The sequence below is a fragment of the Opisthorchis viverrini genome (genome assembly GCF_000715545.1).
Source record: "Opisthorchis viverrini unplaced genomic scaffold opera_v5_30, whole genome shotgun sequence".
NCBI classification, from domain to species: domain Eukaryota; kingdom Metazoa; phylum Platyhelminthes; class Trematoda; order Opisthorchiida; family Opisthorchiidae; genus Opisthorchis; species Opisthorchis viverrini.
Window position 1 is genome coordinate 2,595,436 of NW_008751686.1, and position 17,265 is coordinate 2,612,700.

Sequence of the window (17,265 nt, forward strand, 5' to 3'; positions counted from 1 at the left end):
AACAAAGACCTTCTGAGACGGGTGTCCGGTAGTGATACTCGGGTTGTTTCGCTATGCTGAGATGGCCAGTAAAAATGTGATATAGTTCTGGTGACTTCTGTTTGCACTCCAAGACTCCAAGAGGCGAAGGAATTTAGCATGTCCCGGAAAGCTGTCTGACTAGCTGTTGTGTATCAAGCCGAATAAGTAAATCATGTCTAACTGATTCTGCACTGGATTACCTACGAAGTAAGCCTTACCGAGTCACTGTGGATTGTCTTCCTCAGCGTGAAATGTACTTCGTAGTCACGCCTTATGGATCTGTGGAAAAGGAGAACCATGGAGAACGAGGGCAGTCACGCAGCTCACAATATATTTAATGAGAGAAGACGTTCGTATTGTTCCTTACAAGTACTGTCACGGTGGGTGCAATCATACGAGCAATTTTTACTCATTAGGTGAGTAGGTGAGTACCGTGGCCTTCGATAGTTGCTAGTGTTTTCGGGTCTGGCAAGTTTTTACCTGATTTGATATTTGACAAATCTTAAACAACCTCTCACTAGTTCTGAAACTATTCCGTTTCCTGTGGGTGTGGTAGAGGGTTGCAGTTGTGCGTGTCTGGAAGGCGACTTTTGATTGCATACGGTTTTGGCCTGTGTAGCTGTAATTAACGTCGCGGAGTTCCGCTTCGACGACCCAGGATCGAATCTCCCCGTTTTGATCACATGTTACGTCAATAAAAGGGCGTAAAAGTCATTTCGCTGCTTTAATCGGTCTCCCTGGCTTTTGGCGATCACAGCGACCAGCAAGCCTTCTCATACAACTTTCAGGTAAACTTATATATTATTACTAAATTTCTTGCCTGTCTTACACCGCTTGGGTTGTTAACCGTCCGAGAATCCAGCTTCCACCCTAGCTGCCACTTTCAAGTAGCGCAATGGCCTGTTCTGTCCCGAACATTCTGTCCTTATATATGCCGGTCTCTGTACTTGCTTACACAGGTCACTCGATACGATTTTGTGGATGTTGACAAAAAGGAATCTTTTGCGCAAAGCATCATCGATTTCGATCACAAATTCAACGGACTCCTGGTGGAATTCGTGGATAAACTGAAGCACTATTCGAAAGAAAGAAACAAGCTGTCTAGTTTGGTATCCAGGTTCGTGTTTGCTTTATCATGTTTTCGCTATCTTTAGCTTTTGGCATATATTTCAAGTTTTCCAAGGATTTCGGATTCCAACGTTCTTATAGCTTCATCACTTAGTTTCTCCACGAGCTTGAGATGGCTGAGTGGTTAGAGTGCGAACTTACTGACCGAAAGGTCCGTGGTTCGACTGCATCTCGACTTCCCCTGTCTAGGCATGGGCAGTCTGGCAGTATCCCGTCCCACGCGCTTCCTTCGGATGACATGGCAGGTGGGCACTGAAATGGTGTCGTACCTGAATGATTATCATTATTTGCTCGAGGAAAACAAGCTGTGTGTGATTCAAATCTGATCAGACAACACCTGTCAGAAGAGCAGCTGGACGGTGCATTAGATTTTGCTTCTGAGAGAAAATCTATAGCATGTTTATTGTAACAAGAAGTTCAACAGGACAAACGTCAAGTGCGTACACGTTCTAGCTCTTGCATGTGACCCTTTACACAGAGTATGGATTCGAAACCCCATCGCAACCCACAATCGCCCGCCTATTCGCTGTGCACACTTCCCGGCGACTCCCTGTGTCGGGGGGAAGTTGATTAGGTGTCGATCTCTGAAGATCGATCTTTCTCAATGCACTGCTCATAAGGTTACTGAAAATTCTTCGACAGCCCACGACCGGTTTCGCCCTTGTCGGAGCTCGTCAGATGGGCGCATTCTCCTGGTTTGTGTCAACCTTATATTCTACTTGAAACTAAATTGCACGAAATTAGCGAATTACACTCATTTGCAAACAAATTTGGTTTTTGCGAGAGACTCACATGTAACCCAGCTGAATCCCTCGTTTTTGATGTCTCCAGGCAAATGAGTGTAATTCGCTAGTGGATCGTTCTCGTTTGTGGCTCGATTGCAGCTCTCTGTTGCGGCTATTCGTTGTGCATCTTTGTTCTTGAGTTTTCTTGAACAGCTGTGAGCTATTTGGTGGTTCGCTATTATTCCGTGTGTTTGAATTTGGCTTTCCAAGCAAATTCTGCCTCCTGACCTGCTTGACCTTAATTCTGAGCCATTCTTCTATTAGTCGTTGGTCCAGATTTGGCCTTGCGGCTTTGCCGTGACGTTGTTCCCTTAATGTTATTACTGCATTGTCAAGTGACTTCATAAATCTGCTTTTGGATGATATAAAGCTCTGTCTTTCGCGCGAACGAACCTTTCAGAAAATCGACCGTTCGGAAGGGGATGCTGGCCCTTTCGGAGTAGGTAGCGTTGCCGACTGCCAAATCTTCAGGAATAATCGTATAAAACTGGTGCTTACTCAGAGGTACCTTCTGTCGATGGAAGATATCCCCAGATTAACTGCAGCGCAGACATCCGCTCGTGAGGGACACCTGTGTGCAAGCGAACATCGTTAATTACGGTTTACTAACTTTCACCTGTCTACACCACTGCCGAACACTAGAACAACGGCAAAATTAACCACCATGGCACAACCGACCGCGACGACAGCACAGTTTAGTAGCCACGGGCTCAGAGAACACCTACCTATGTTGAACTATTTGTAGGGACAATCCAGCTTGAGCTTTTATGACAGAATTCCGGGCTGTAAGAACAGCCTTGGGTTTATAAAGGAAGCTACTCACAAGGCTGCTGAAAACTCTGTCCACGACCGGTTTCGTCCTTCTTCGAGGTTGGCGCAGTCCCCGGGTTTTTGTCAACCTTATGTTCTACTTGAACCCTTTATGAAAAAGATACACTGCGCTGTCTCGAATGCCGTACCAGCTGAAACATGAGATGGCCTTTGTGCGGCAGTTGGAGAATGTCATAAAAGGGAGACTCAGTTGAGTCTCCCTTGAAAACAAAATTGAATTGCAAATGAGCGTATTTGTTGAAAGCTTTGAGTTTCCTTTTATTGGACAGAGAAGATGCAAGGGACCGCATACCACCACTTTCGGCTCGCTTTCTAAATTCAATCAGCTAAACTTTCACAGCACCATTTAGTTCTGGGTAGAGGTTGCTCCATGACCGATGGGTGCATGGCCCGTGACGTTCATTGCATTCATAAGCGTGTTTTTTATAGCCGAACTGGTCTTTATGGACTGCATGTATCTTTCACAACCGTTTTGGTGCTAAGGAAACATCTGAAGCACATCTACACCGCATGTGCCCTGAACGTTTCCACCTATGTGTATTGAAGAGTATCACATGTTTGACTCGAACTTGAGGTAGCTCAGTGACTGAGGCATGGACTTAGTGACCGGAAGGTCCATGGTTCAAATCCAACCCTGGCATCTCGATTGCCTCTGTCTAGACTTGGACAACCTCGCAGTAGCTCAGCCCTCGTGTTTCCTTCGGGTGGCATGGCGCCTACGCACCGAAAGGGCGTTTCAGCTGGACCATTTGATGGAACCACAGAAAACAGGATATCAGAGAACAAATTTGACCCTTTAGGCGAGCCGCACGGACTCGTCTAATTGCCGTAAAGCTTGGTAGGCACTGTATATGTGCTCTACTGACGTTTTGTATTGCCATCGTTTGCTTCAGAAAGTTGAACTTCTTACTTGACACAAGAAAATTGAAATCAATTCTCTCGAATTTCGAAGTCCAAACTTTTTCGGAATTCAGAAGTCATTGACTTGGTAACACGCAGAAAATAACATTAAGACCGTATGGTAAGAGTGGCAACGAAGCTATTCAGTTCAGATCGACAAATCGCAATGTTCTTCTCGGGCCGCACCGTGAACCAGATATACCTAAGCTGATAGTCCGTGGCAAAACGGCCACAACGCCGCTCGTCGTCGCTCTGGGCAACACTCGACTAGCAGGTTGTTGTTTCGGCTTCGAAGCCTTCATCGATCTTATCCAATTATCGCCGTTGTGCATGTTTTTCACACCGACTGCGTCCAAGGCAGTGTTTTCAGCTATGCTTTCCGTTGATGGTTTTGCCAGGCTCTTCAGGTCCAAGCAACTCGAGTGCTCTCGCAAGCGTGCGTTACACTGATTGATATGCTGGCCAGTAGTCTGGGTACAACATTTGCTTGATCGGTGAGTAGTTGCGCGTGGCATGACCACTGACGGACTCTTGAAAATAGAGGTTCGAACACGTCCAAAGTCACTTAGGGATAGAATTTCAACTATGCAGTTACAAAGCTTCTGAATCTGGATGTCTGACTTCTCCGGTTTAAGTATATAAGTAATGTAAAAGACTATCCATGCTTTTGCGAAGCTTAACCGGAATGCCGCGTGGATGAAAAGCTGCCCTTATCCGTGCCACCAAGGTTTTTATGCCAGGATATCCTCTAGAAACTGATGAAGCGAAAAACTAAAATCTCTCTCACTTCATCTCCCGTTGCGTCCAAAATATGCCATGCCACCAACTGACAAAACATTTTGTTCCTCCGATATTAGTTGCGGATATGGCAGGGCTAAGTACGTGGGGGTAAAGCAGCGAATAGCTGAATGCCACACCGATGAAGACCGAAGGCAAGTGCTACCCGAAAAATCTACACCCATTCGTCTATTTGAATGCCCTGTCCAAAAGTCATGTGTTCGATCTGACTAGAATGGGTTAAAAGACTCAACGGAAAGTACTGTGCAACGTGCTGAATCGGTGATAGTTCACACAAAGCAGCTACGTCACCCCTAAATGCAACAAATATGTGTGTTCAGAAATAGCCTAGAAACACAATATAGGAACGGATACTATGGTTGATTTTCGGACTGACCAACTTACCGACTGGAAAATTGACCTTATAATAGTCGAATTCGTTTGACTATGTCCTATCTTGCATGAATTTGGCTATTCTGTTACCCACCATGACGTTGAGGACTATATAAATAACCGAATCAAATCGTTCAGCTGTAGCACCCTTTCGGTGCCCAGGTGCCATGCCAACGGAAGAAAACATGAGGGCTGGGATACTGACAGGAGCTGTCGAGACGCTGATGTTGGGTTCGATCAACGAACCTTCCGACCCGTAAGCTGGCGCCTTAACCACTGAGCTATCTTGAGCCCAAAGACTGCATAAACTACTGGTGTTATCGTTTTTATCTCTCCAGCTTAGCAACACACATGACTCACGCAACTTTTTGATTTCATCTATACTGAAGCCGTTATTGTGAAACTAGGAGAACACTGATGCCTGTTTATTCTTCACTCAGGCGCACTCATTCCTTCGACACGCCCTCTGGATTGCGTTTGGAATGTCCATTTTGTTGCTTTCGTTTCTGTTGGTCGTCAGAAGTGTAGTGACTAGAACCAAAATACACACGTGTATGTTTCGCGGTTAAAACGCACACTGTTTTCACGTTCATGACTGTTGTCATCAGTACAATGCTCAAAACGACAAGTTGCTCTTTCAGTGCATAACACCTACGCAACCTGGCTAAGATAGTGCCAGGTGACCCAAGCGTAGTTACGGTGGCTTACGCATGAGTGAAAGCAACGGCCAGTCCTTCAGTTCCTTTCCAGCACAGCTTACTAGGAATCGCATCGTTTACGCCCGGCTCTGATAGAGAAGAGTGTGAGAACACGGTCCCTTCTTTTGTTCAATCCGGCTACAACGACATGCAAGACGTGTGATAGAATCGAAGGGCAAGAGTTAGGCCTCATAACCAATTTCGGTTTCTCGATACGCAGCTGCATTCTGCCAAATTCAAGATGTAAAGATGAGAAGGTTCGTTCGATGTTGCTGACTCGATTCAAGGGCACCACTTCACACGATACACCCACTCGCCTGAGTATTATCAATCCTTCTTAGGTAATCATTCGCTGGGCTTCATAGCACCTCGTACGTTTTCGTATTCATCAGTTCTTAGCCAGATCTTGAGTGTTTTGGTCCTTTTCCCCTAGGCTGGATTTCAACGAATTCTACTCCAGCTCAGCCAACGCCGACCTACTCACAACATTCCCGGCATTTCCAAGTGGTGGTGTCTCGACAACAGTTGGCTCCCAGGCGTCTCAGCAAGAAAACATTGGAGCCACATTCTTGGTAACGCGCCCAGCCGAAATCACGATCCCACAGTCAGCGAAGCAGGACCCCGAAGATATTATTTGATAACCCATCCATGAATTTTGTTTGGCACATGCACAGAACCTAACTTTTTCTACTTTTCACAGCAATAAGTGACAACTCACTCCAACGTTCTTAAATTTTTGTGAATTCGGTGCGAGGTGACTTAATGTCATAGCACTTATTCCGGGTCTGTTTAGCCAGTAAATGTGTTCCCCTCCTGAAATGCACAAAGCGCCTATCCGTGACGTCCGAATATATTATTATCAGGAAACTAGTGACAAATTTGAACCAAAGCGTACATCTATGGCGCTGTTGTTGCACCACGCGCGTGCTCTCGTTGGGTTCATAATTACGCAGTCCTATTCAATTTATTACATTTGGGTGAAAATAGGAATAAGGCATAATTTCAACGCATGTAAAAAGGACATAGTGAAAGATTGTGTTACAAGAACAAAGTACAGATGGTAACCTATCCTCATTCATCCTACCTCTGTTTGAAGATCTGCAACCCAACCCAGGGACTTGAAGTAGCGGGCACCTCCCCGGACGACAGCATAAGCTGTTTAACGAAACGCAAGTGCGCAGAATAGCAATATGGACACAGATATTGGTAGGACAGCACAAGCTGATGTGAAATTCTTTACCCCCTCCTTATAGATACTTTTATTCAGATATTTGATTAATAGAACTATCAGAGTTAGATATTCGAGAGTGGCATGACTGGGTGCCTTCGAAGGGACTTATTGTGCAAGTCTGTCCCCGGATCCCTGTGGTGCATCGTCAGTTATTGCTAGCGCTTGGGACGTTTAAAATAATACAAATTCTACTGCACCATTAGATAAAGTGCGGTAGATTCGCACGAGGTCCGAATATGCATTAGATAAAGTGCGGTAGATTCGCACGAATATGTCCGAATATATCGTCCCGCGTTCATGTAGAATTCTCAAACGATCAATGTGCTGATTGATTGGACGGTCTATCGCCACACTAAGATAGTTATCAGGTTGGTGAATTTACCATCTGCAAACCATGTACCAAGGGTACTTTGGTTCCAGCTGCTACAGTCTCGATCACCAGGGTGGGATGGCATGATCGGCCAGTTCGCAAAACTGGGCAGCTAAGCATTGAATTCGACGGCTTGGATGCACCAGCGCCACTGACAGCGTGATTAAAACATGTTCGAACGCTTCATTAACCGTTGGTCAGTTGAGTCTATACTCCCCTGTCTAGGGAGAGGGAAGCTGTCACTCCGAATGACGCTACAGGTTATTGTTTTCAAAGTTCATTGCCAGGTCATGAGCTGTTTACCTCAGCACAGGGCTAGGCCAAAAACGCCTTTGGAGACAGTCGGTCTTCCGGTACGCGAAGTACATTCCCCAAACAGCGTAACCTATGAAGTGTGACCAACCCAGGTTTCGCACGTCCTCTGCGTGTAGAGGTCAGATTTATTATCCATAAAGCAGTATGGATCGCAATGCAGTGGTGTAAACTCTACTCTTGACAGACAAACTGACGTAACACGAGCGTCATAGGTGTCAAAGGTTGCAAAGGCTGTCCTGGTCTTTCCGGTTCTAGAAGTAATTCATCCCCAGCAAATTTACCAAAGCTTATACAAGTGGAAGCATGACGCTTGTGTTTGATCCAGTCTTGTAACAGCATATCGCAATCTATAGATGTGTGGCGCAAACCAAACCGTGCGGTAAATTTATCTAAGTTACCTATAATAGTTTACATCATGAAGCATTCGAACCAAGCCTTTCACCACCCAGCGTGATGAACCTAGGCGAAAGCTTGCTGTATACTTGTACGCGCCGACAGGAGTTCGCATACAGTGCACTTATAAGGGATTTAAATTTAGGAGGCCCTTGGCCACCAGATACCGCCAAAGTTCCTGACGATCGACAGGGTCAAATCACCTTTCAGATCAAGAAAAACGCTTAACTCATGACGTTTGACAAAGTAACGCTGTTCAAGAACTTGTCTTAATGTAAAGATATGGTCAACGCGTCCACTATCAGGGCGAATCCCAGTTTGTTTGTCTCTGCCGATAATCGACCGATTCGCGCAGCATACCGGGGAGCACCTTGGATGCGACGGCTACCAGGCTGACGCCACGATGGTTCGCATGTTTAGTGACGAACCAGGGTCGAGGCCCTTTATTCCATAGGTGTTATGTTTCCGTATTAAAAATGTCAGACTGCTCATCCGTGGTTTCACCACCTTTGAAAAGCACGGGGTTCATACCATCCGCACCGGGTGCCTTGCCGCGTTGGAATAATGATGCCTTACACTAGACTTCTGCTTTTGACAACAGGCTGGCGTCGTTGTTCTAGCCCGTATCGTTGTGTTCTTCTAGAGGTTGTTAAAGGAGGCCAGCTGATTTATTCTTTAGCGCATCGCCCAAGAAGGCGATTTCGTGAATGAACTGCCGCACCGTCCCTTGTATATCGTTTCGTGAATACTTGCCTTCGTTTGACCGGTTGATCAAACCAGCTGAAATAGGGTGCGGCTGTTGCCTGCAGCAAAAACCTTCCTTGTCCTGGGCCTTCGAAATCCACCAGCGCTCTCCGTCATTCTTCAGGACCTTAAGTGTTCGAAGGAGCCGCATGCAGGTCGCTAGTTGCGGGTATGCTCTTTCTGGCAGTAGAAAGATCCACTTATATAGAACAAGAAAGTGTCCTTCTGGTCATGTCGAATGGCTTTGGCAGACGTTACCGCAAAAGGAGAGCACAGATTCTTTCGCTCTCTTCCATTCATTTTCAGAGCAATCACTATGGGCGTGACTGTGAGTTCCCAGTAGCTTTCTAGTCGGATCAACTCGATATCATTCAGCTACTGAAACTCGTCGAAATTGATGGACGGAGTTTCACTGCTTCGGAGCGCGTATTGCTGACGGAAAGAAAAGTAATAACCAAACCCACAAAATGGCATGATCAAAGACAAAAGTAACAGTAATCCATCCATCAAAAGCCGACAGGTATGATAAAACTGGCCTGCGGCTGGTGGCCTCCAGGTTACTCGATGTGGTACTTGCATCGATTTGCATTAATTTTAATTGGACCAGGCAACTGCACAGCGCAAAGACAACTGTTTACTGGAACCCAGCCCAGTAAAACGCTTCCGGCCTTGGGGTCGATTCGCACTGCGGGCAACCTCCCACACCGTAGCTACCACGAACCACTGCGTCAGGACCACCAGATATGAGGGATGAAATGCAGAACATGTTAGCTCATCGCAAGGGAATCAATGTGCACGACCAAAGTGGGGTCTTGTATGAGTGTTTCGGAGATGCAGCATACATCAACGGAAACAGGAAGCGAGGTTTCAGCGAGAGAAGCCTGCTGCCCAATTCGACAGAGAGTGCGGACACTGAATGCTGCAATGTGGACCAGATCTTTGGAGCTCAGTGAGGGGTCATTCTCGTTCAGTTCATTGCACGATGATATGAGGACAGAACAATGATTAGGGAACTGGTAGGTGGACTAACCGCAGTGGACCAATTGACGTACGGAGAAGGGGTATGAATGGGGTCGGTGAACGAAGGGCTGCAGAGGCCAGTGATACTCCCATGTTCCCCAGGCCAAACAGGGGATTTTGTTTGAGGCATCCCACCTGAAGCCTTTGACGCAGAAGCTTCAATTACAATACGGTGGGTATTGGGGGGCTTTGGTGCCCCATTTAGCTGACCCACTTGGCTGTAGGAGACTGTCCTGGCTTGTTTGTAAGGGGTGAGACATAGACGTATCACTTCCGATGCGCCTACATATAGCAGATGCGTTTACAGCCGTATCACGTACTTGGTAGCTTATTTCAGCTATACTGGACGATTTGCCGGGCGGTTGTGGTCAATCGTCATTCGACTGGGGTATGCCGTTTTTGGGGCCGACCTTTCCTAGCCCGTCTTCCGTTGGGTGGAAACGGCATCGCTACTTCTATAATTAATATGCCCGTCATCCGGAAGGAACCTCTTATGCCTTCGTACTCCCACCTAGACCACTTCGTACCACGGTTAATGACAATAGGACCGCTCGCTCCCCATCGTCTGGCTGTCCTACTTTGGTCTTCTTGGCATGGCTGGAACTTGAGAAACTGAGTTTCAGCCGGTGTAGCCCGCAGGATCATTGCATCACTGATGGTCGACAATCACAAGGTGACCGCTTTGAGTAGGTGACACTATGGTTATAAATCCACTGAGCTACAGAGATACGTGACGTATCCGGCAGATAGCCGCTAAGACAGAATCGAATCGTTCAGCTGCAGTATTCTTCCGGTGCCTAAGTGCCATGTCATCAGAAGGAAGTACGACGGCTGGGACACTGCCAGTTTGCCCGAGCCTAGACAGGGAAGTTGAGAGGCAGAGGTCGCGTCCCAACCACGGACCTTCCGGTCAGTAAATTCGCGCTCCAACTGCCCCTAAGGCAGGCGAAACGGGAAGGTGGATACTCGCAACCAGATGGTTTGACTTAGGAAATCCAGTGAGAGCGGATTCGGAGCAAAATGGTTTTTCAGAGGAGTGGGATTCTATTTCGCAGATAGTAGTGTACAGAAGTGAAATGATTATCAGGTGGAGTCCTAGGATGTGCGTGTGCCACAGCGGTCACAAGTCTGCTTCAAGGAAGGAATCTGGTAATTTGACCTGTTCTCCTGGTTTGAACGGGGGTAATCCACGATAGGGACACGTTGAGCACCGGAATGCATCACCCAGGTAGCACTGAAACAAGATAGCGAAGTAGGCTAAATTACTGTTTAAAGAAATCCAGATCTGACGCGATACTCGTAAAAATGTGAAGTAGAAATGCTCATGTATATTTGAAAAAGTTGCTCGTAACCGACTTCTGACACACCAAGAATCGAAAATTCCTTTAAACGGTTTTCCATACAACTTGCGTGTTCTCTTTAAGATGTGATGTCTTCTTAACAACTACCCTACAAAGTTTAACGCGACTTTACAGTGGATACCACGGGATAACCAGAAACCAGCCCAGATTAAGTACTACATGCTTGGTCATCTATCGGAAGTCCACTCATGCAATTTACCGTTCTCTGAGCCCTGAAAACTAACTGAAGACCAAAACCAGTCAGCTGATCTATGCTGCAACAAGAACCGAGTGCCACGATACGGTACTCTCCACTTTATCTCTGTCTCTCTCTGCAATACTCTACGTAGTAGGGCCCCGGGTGTCGACAAAATTTGCCGATGACTACAATCAGAAATAATCAATTAAAGTACCCTAAACCGGAACATCAAGGGTAAGAGCCTAAGCAAGATAGTTTCCATTTCCCCATCGAGCAGGCACCCGCAGTAACCAACAATCAACACTGATCTGGAGTGCTAGTCGAAGGATATATTGGTTGGTTCCCTGCCTTGGAGCCTATATACTTGGCCTGATGAAGCTGCCAAACGTAAATCACTGCCCAGCTATAAATTCAATACCGTCCACCAAACCTTTCTGGAACGACAAATTCCCAAATAGGTTAAGTTATTAACTCTAAGAGTCGCGCCTGTGATGAATAACGGGATTGAAGGTCCTGGCCAGTCTTGAACAAGCAGCTCGCACTTTGATGGCAAAAGCAACAGTCCATGAAGGTTTCCTTCCTTCACCAGATAGTTGAACTTGACTTGTATAAGAAACAGGTCATTCATAACCGTAGAGAGTGATATCGTCAGCACAGTTGGGATTCACAACCATGCTTCCGGTAGGAGTTCCACACCACCATCAGCGTAGTTGGAAAGAACCTTCTCTAAGACATTGATAATGGAATCTAACACAAACTGGAGGACAGAACACCACTGGTGGTATGGAACAACTGGGAGAGTTACCTACGTCCCTTAACCTGATGTCCCTTCGTAAAGCACCTAAAGTATATCCAGGAGCACAGTTGGTATTTTCCAGCACATCAAATAATTCCATTGGGAAGTTCTGTTCACAATCGAATGCACCTGAGATGTCCAGAAACATGACAGTGGTTGCGATGCTCAAGGAGTTGCTACAACGCGAGAATTTGGTCAAGGCAGCCTAGCCAATTAGCAAGCCTCTTGCAGCTTGAGAGTTTACGAAAGACGATGATGAATTTAAAGCTGATTCTCTGGTGGTTTGAAACATCCGTCAGGAATCTCCTTGGCCTTGAATTTCGCACCCAGATCTCAACAGAGAAGTAAGTTAGCCAGTGAACAGCCAACTTTGAACAGCGGGGGGCTTATCTCATCCAGGTGCCTGTTTTTGTTATTCAGTGAGTGTGGACCAGGGAGTAAATTAGCTGACATGTACAGGTGTTGGGAGGCGCATATCGTCTTGCTGACACATCACGAGCTCCATTTCTTTCACTTTTGATATCCGCCAGCTTTCTCCGTCGCCCCGCTCGCCCCTCAAACTCCTGTACAGTTGGCATTTAACATCCCGAAAACCTTGACCACGAGGATGAACAGCCGGTGTCGTTTGCTGAAGGTTGGAGAGCTCTACTGATTCCGGTGACATCCGCGGTATATCTTGTCACTTTAGTGCTCCACATACCGCATTACCAACGCGTCGTATGGCACTTTGAATGCTTGTTCATTGATTCTCAATGCGCAAAAAAACGGGCGCCTTACGAGTTTGCTGGCAAAGTCACTGAAAAGCGACCAGAAAATGCCATCGCTTAAACTTTGTCACATCGATCCGTCCGGATGGCTATAGTCGTTTACTGCAGAAATACATATATAACTTTGCGCCGGTGAAAGTATAATCACATTGTATGTTGGTGTCCTAGTAAGACCGGCAACCTTGTGTAGACGTTTTCCATCGCTGAGTTATGCCGGTGTGACCGACCTGGGTACAAATTTGATATCCCGGTCACAGGACTGTAGTCAGTTGGTACGGGTACAAATGCAGGGGCGATGAACTACCAGTGTTTACTTTATTCCTTAACTACGTTAACTAAATTCGCTAACCTGAGTTATGGGTTTCCATTATAGGATGGTTGTCACACCTGAGAGAGCCCTATTCCTTCTACTTGAGTATCCAAACCTGATGTTACTGAATCTCCAGAGCAGCGGAAGCGGTAGCTAGATTTCAAACATGGCAATGACAAATTCAGATGAAGTGCTGAGCTGAGTTTGTGAGATTTTGCTTCAGAGGGTATTCAGAGGAACGAGAAAAGTCAATTTAAGGGGTCTCCAGAGTAGTTGCTGATGCAGCTTGTTACTCAAGCCGCCCGAGGATAGTTTTAAGGGAAACTTGGGTCGTAAAAAAATGCCGCATCCTTTTTCGTTGACTGGTTCATAGAGCTAGTACATGCAATTGATAACGAACCTTTCCAGGTAGCGCTGAGGCTAAGCTTGAGCTAAGTACATGCAAGAATGTTCTGTTTGTATTATTGCCAGGTCTCCATATATGTACCAATATAATGAAGTTTCAGGGTCATCAGTGTGATATTTCCTGGCCGCCTATACCGATGGAAGGACTAACAGGAACCTCGAACTCCTTGGTCAAAGAAGCTGGTCTACAAGATGGCGAACTGAAGGAAGTAGCCGCGACTCCCCACTGTGGTTCTAGGGTCCGATGCCTAAGGTTGCGGTCCACACGTGTTTTGGATGAGGCCTAACATCCTGGGAGCCTAGTGGTCCGTTATTCCCTAAGGTTGGTGATGAGCACCATGGATTAGCTGCATCATCCGCGAAATTTTATAAGTCGTCCATTGGTGGTTTGAAATCTGGATCTAGCCAACTTCCTTCGATAGACAACCGGTAGGCTTTTAACCTGTTTACCTGGATAAAGCTCGCTTTCGCCGTTTGCTTGGGTTAACGCACGATACAGTGAACATCTCTGCAACAGAAACAAGCCAAGTAGCAGGTCTCTTGGGAGTATTTCCAGAAACGGTGGACCCAACATACGTAGCACTTATTTCCAACTTTCATGGGAGGGAAAACGTTTCGCATACAGCACGAAACAGGCAAAAAATCGGACCATATCGCCCAGACACAAAATTACTGAAAAGCAGACTAATTTCGCACTTCAAGTAAATAATGAAACACATACTTCAAAGCAGGCTGACCGGAGGAAAGCCAATGCTAGGAGACGAGGAACGAAAGCAACTTACATTGCCACAAGAAGACTTTGCAGCCGCTGAGTTCGCTGCCTTTTCTACTGCATCTGCTTTTGCTTCCTCTTCAGCTAGTCCGCAAGTGCAATTTTTACACGCTCGCTTCTTCGGCTGTCCAGCTACATTCGCAGTTGCTTGGCCACAAGGAGTTGGTTTCGCCAAGTCTGTCGGTTTCAATAGGGAGTCCGTATTGATCATGTCGCCATTCGAAACATCTGCGTCCACAGCATCCCAGGCGGCATCCACGGATTCTTTGTGCCAAGATAAGGGGGCGGAGGTTCCAAGCGCGTATTCGGATGGAAGGCGCGCGAGGAACATCATAGGATCAGTACCCAGCTAAAAATCAGAAGAGAAACAACTGTAAGTGTGGATGAATGTGAAAATGGTAGAAACAGCAGTCTTAGAACTTGTAAAAATGCATGGATTAGCCTTCAGGCATGAAGCGTTACCTGCACAAGAGCAGGTCTCCGAAACAATAGAATCTGCAGTGTCTGACAAACTGTCCCACTCGAACTCGGAGAGGACGGTGGGGACATAATGCACCCCTACATCGGTCCCAGTGATCCATTATGGGGAAGTGGAAAATTGCAGTGGACATATCGCCTCCCGAAAAGTTGCCACCGGATGCCTTTCGTCCCTATTGGGACGTATCAGGCGCGCGCACAGAGCTTTGGTTGAAAATATGTCGGAATATTGGCAGCTAGGGTGAATTTACCACTTGTTGGTCAGGTAGTTGTTGACGTGTTCACCGAGCCTAACAGTCAGTTTGCAAACGTTTCGTAATCAATCAAGGAGGCAACGCCAATAACACAGATACAATTACCACCGCGTACTGTTGATTCCTCCTTGGCTGGAAATGAAACGTTCATAAATTAATTGCCAAGTTCGGCAAACAGACGAACAGACACCGGGTCGATAATCAGTACTTTCACGAACATTTTAGGCTGTTGACTGCAGTCACACGTCCGCAGACCCGTCGTCCTCAGGGATCGATAACCATCCGGATAAAATCTAAACATTCGCTGGTAGTCAAATCGCTAGGATAAGTCGACAACCGGCTTGACCAACCGACCAAAAAGGAAGAAAATGGCCAGGAATGAACCACCTTCGGTCAACAGCCCGAAAGGACCATGTGTTCGAGCCCTCTATGAGCACTTGATAAATCCAAGTAAAGACGTCGCATATCAAATAATTTTTAGTTTTGACCCTATCTCTCCTCTCGGCCGAACTGCGAGCTCATACCTTCATGAATACTGTCCCTTGTGAAGATCACTGGCTACTTAGACAAACGATCTGACCAATCTTCAGTAGTTAGATTGTCTAAGTCAGCAGCTCGTTAGACTGATGGATTGGTATTTAGAAATGCGTAGACAATCAGAGAAGCCAAAAGCCACTGAATCCCGCAAAGTACGTCAGACCTGAAGTTGTCAGAGTGTTCTTTTCACTTGGCGGTAGTTAGAGCATGGAAGTCTGACCTCAGTGGATAATTTGGAGAGTGGGGAGGGCGTATGAACGATAGTTTGCGAAAGAGGAACTGCAACGTCGAGCGGTCTTTTCCGCTATCCAGGTCAAGGATGGGGTCTATTTGATGTACCCTACCTACAGCCTTCGGCCGAAAAATTGACCCACAGTACACGAGGTAAAATGGTCCACTTAGGGAACCTCACTTTTGACGCTATTGAATCTAGCAAGCAGATGCTCCTGAATCCATATCGGGATTTTGGCAAGTCTTGGTAGCATCAAGACAGTGCTTGATCAACAACTGGGTAAATAGAATACAATACTTCGGTGTAACCTTTTCTAATCCGTCTTTCCTCAAAAGAAATGCCGCTGTTTCCATAATCATGGACAAACCTGTCGTCTGGAGTAAACATGTCACTACCCCCACACTCCTTTCTTAAAGGACATGGCAACTTCAGATCAAGAACATCCAGAATAATGATTACTTGTAGTATCGGCTCGTTTTGTCCGGCTGCTTCTCTTTGGTCTTCCTAACATTCAGAGACAAAGTTTCAGCCAGTGCGGCTCACACAGTCACTGCAACACTCAAGCCCGACCATCATGTCAAGTCGGAAGAGACTACCTGAACTTCCGTTCCCTTAGTCTCCCCCATACTAGAATTCGTAGGGCAACCTACTGACATGTTACAGTTAAGGAAACTATTAATTCATGGGAATACTTAATCCTTTCTAAGTGCTTGCCTCAAATCACCCGTGCGAAATCTTAACGGAGTATTCGTTTGAAATGGTGTGGATGGCGGTTGATAAACTCTTTTACATGGCTTAAAATCAGAAAAAAATTGAAGCTTGTATGTTCTAAACAGATTACGCTTACCTGACTGAACTCCACGAAACCAGAAAGCTGAATCATCTTCTTTATATTGTCACATTGCGAAACATTCTCGCGACCGATAAGTCGTCCACCAGGTTTCAAACAAGGTGCTAAACTGGACAAGAGCTCGAAGGAAGTCGTGCCAGAACTCAAAGGAACTGGCCATCCGCATAGAATCAAAGAATAGTGACGTTCATGAGCACTCAGGGCAGACGATTCATGCGAAATGCGCTCCAAATTCTCCATGTGTAGTTCCGTCACATGATTTTTCACTGATTCTTGTAGAGCATTCATAGCCTCTGTAGTTGGTTGATTTTGTGACGACCAGACAACCAACACACGGTCAGCTTGTTGGAACAAATGAGCGGGAACCGTATAGTCCATTAAATCGCAAGCTGAAAAAGTGAATTTTCAACGATAGTCATATTCGAAGAGGCGTATTAAGAGGACCTTATTGTGGGGCAGAAATTTAAACATCAAAAAAACTCGGACGCCGCTCCGTACGTGATGACCCAGTGACAACATTTTTTCATAGGTGAGAAAATTTACGAATTATCTCAAAGGGATAATAGGTAAGTAAGTTAGGTTGAGAAATAAAAAATCAGAGGGTAAGATATGGTTGGCAGCACAGAAATGTAGAATGCTCTTCATCGTTGTTGATCATCAACCGGTCGAATGTCAGGTAAGCACATCAGCCGGAGTAGCACATTTCGAGCGACCATCGTC

The 17,265-nt window shown here is 46.2% G+C and overlaps 4 protein-coding genes across 4 annotated transcripts in view; 3 read left to right on the top strand and 1 right to left on the bottom strand.

Moving 5' to 3' along the window:
• T265_02486 (hypothetical protein) overlaps positions 1-6,321 on the top strand; it is a gene marked incomplete at both ends in the record, with an annotated part of 39,741 nt that extends 33,420 nt beyond the window's left edge. Inside the window, 2 exons of the mRNA XM_009166735.1 lie at positions 981-1,138; positions 5,967-6,321. Of these exons, the coding sequence (XP_009164999.1) occupies positions 981-1,138; positions 5,967-6,171 (363 nt within the window). The remainder of the gene's footprint in view (positions 1-980; positions 1,139-5,966) is intronic.
• Positions 4,888-17,265, bottom strand: part of T265_02488 (hypothetical protein) — a gene marked incomplete at both ends in the record, with an annotated part of 16,361 nt that continues 3,983 nt past the window's right edge. Inside the window, 3 exons of the mRNA XM_009166737.1 lie at positions 4,888-5,238; positions 14,206-14,544; positions 16,543-16,934. Of these exons, the coding sequence (XP_009165001.1) occupies positions 4,888-5,238; positions 14,206-14,544; positions 16,543-16,923 (1,071 nt within the window). The remainder of the gene's footprint in view (positions 5,239-14,205; positions 14,545-16,542; positions 16,935-17,265) is intronic.
• T265_02489 (hypothetical protein) lies at positions 11,929-12,150 on the top strand (the record flags this gene model as incomplete). Its single annotated transcript, XM_009166738.1, has 1 exon — positions 11,929-12,150. One exon carries the CDS (start codon positions 11,929-11,931, stop codon positions 12,148-12,150), a length of 222 nt encoding a protein of 73 aa, XP_009165002.1.
• On the top strand, positions 13,513-13,710 carry T265_02490 (hypothetical protein; the record flags this gene model as incomplete). The annotated part of the gene is made up of 1 exon (XM_009166739.1): positions 13,513-13,710. One exon carries the CDS (start codon positions 13,513-13,515, stop codon positions 13,708-13,710), a length of 198 nt encoding a protein of 65 aa, XP_009165003.1.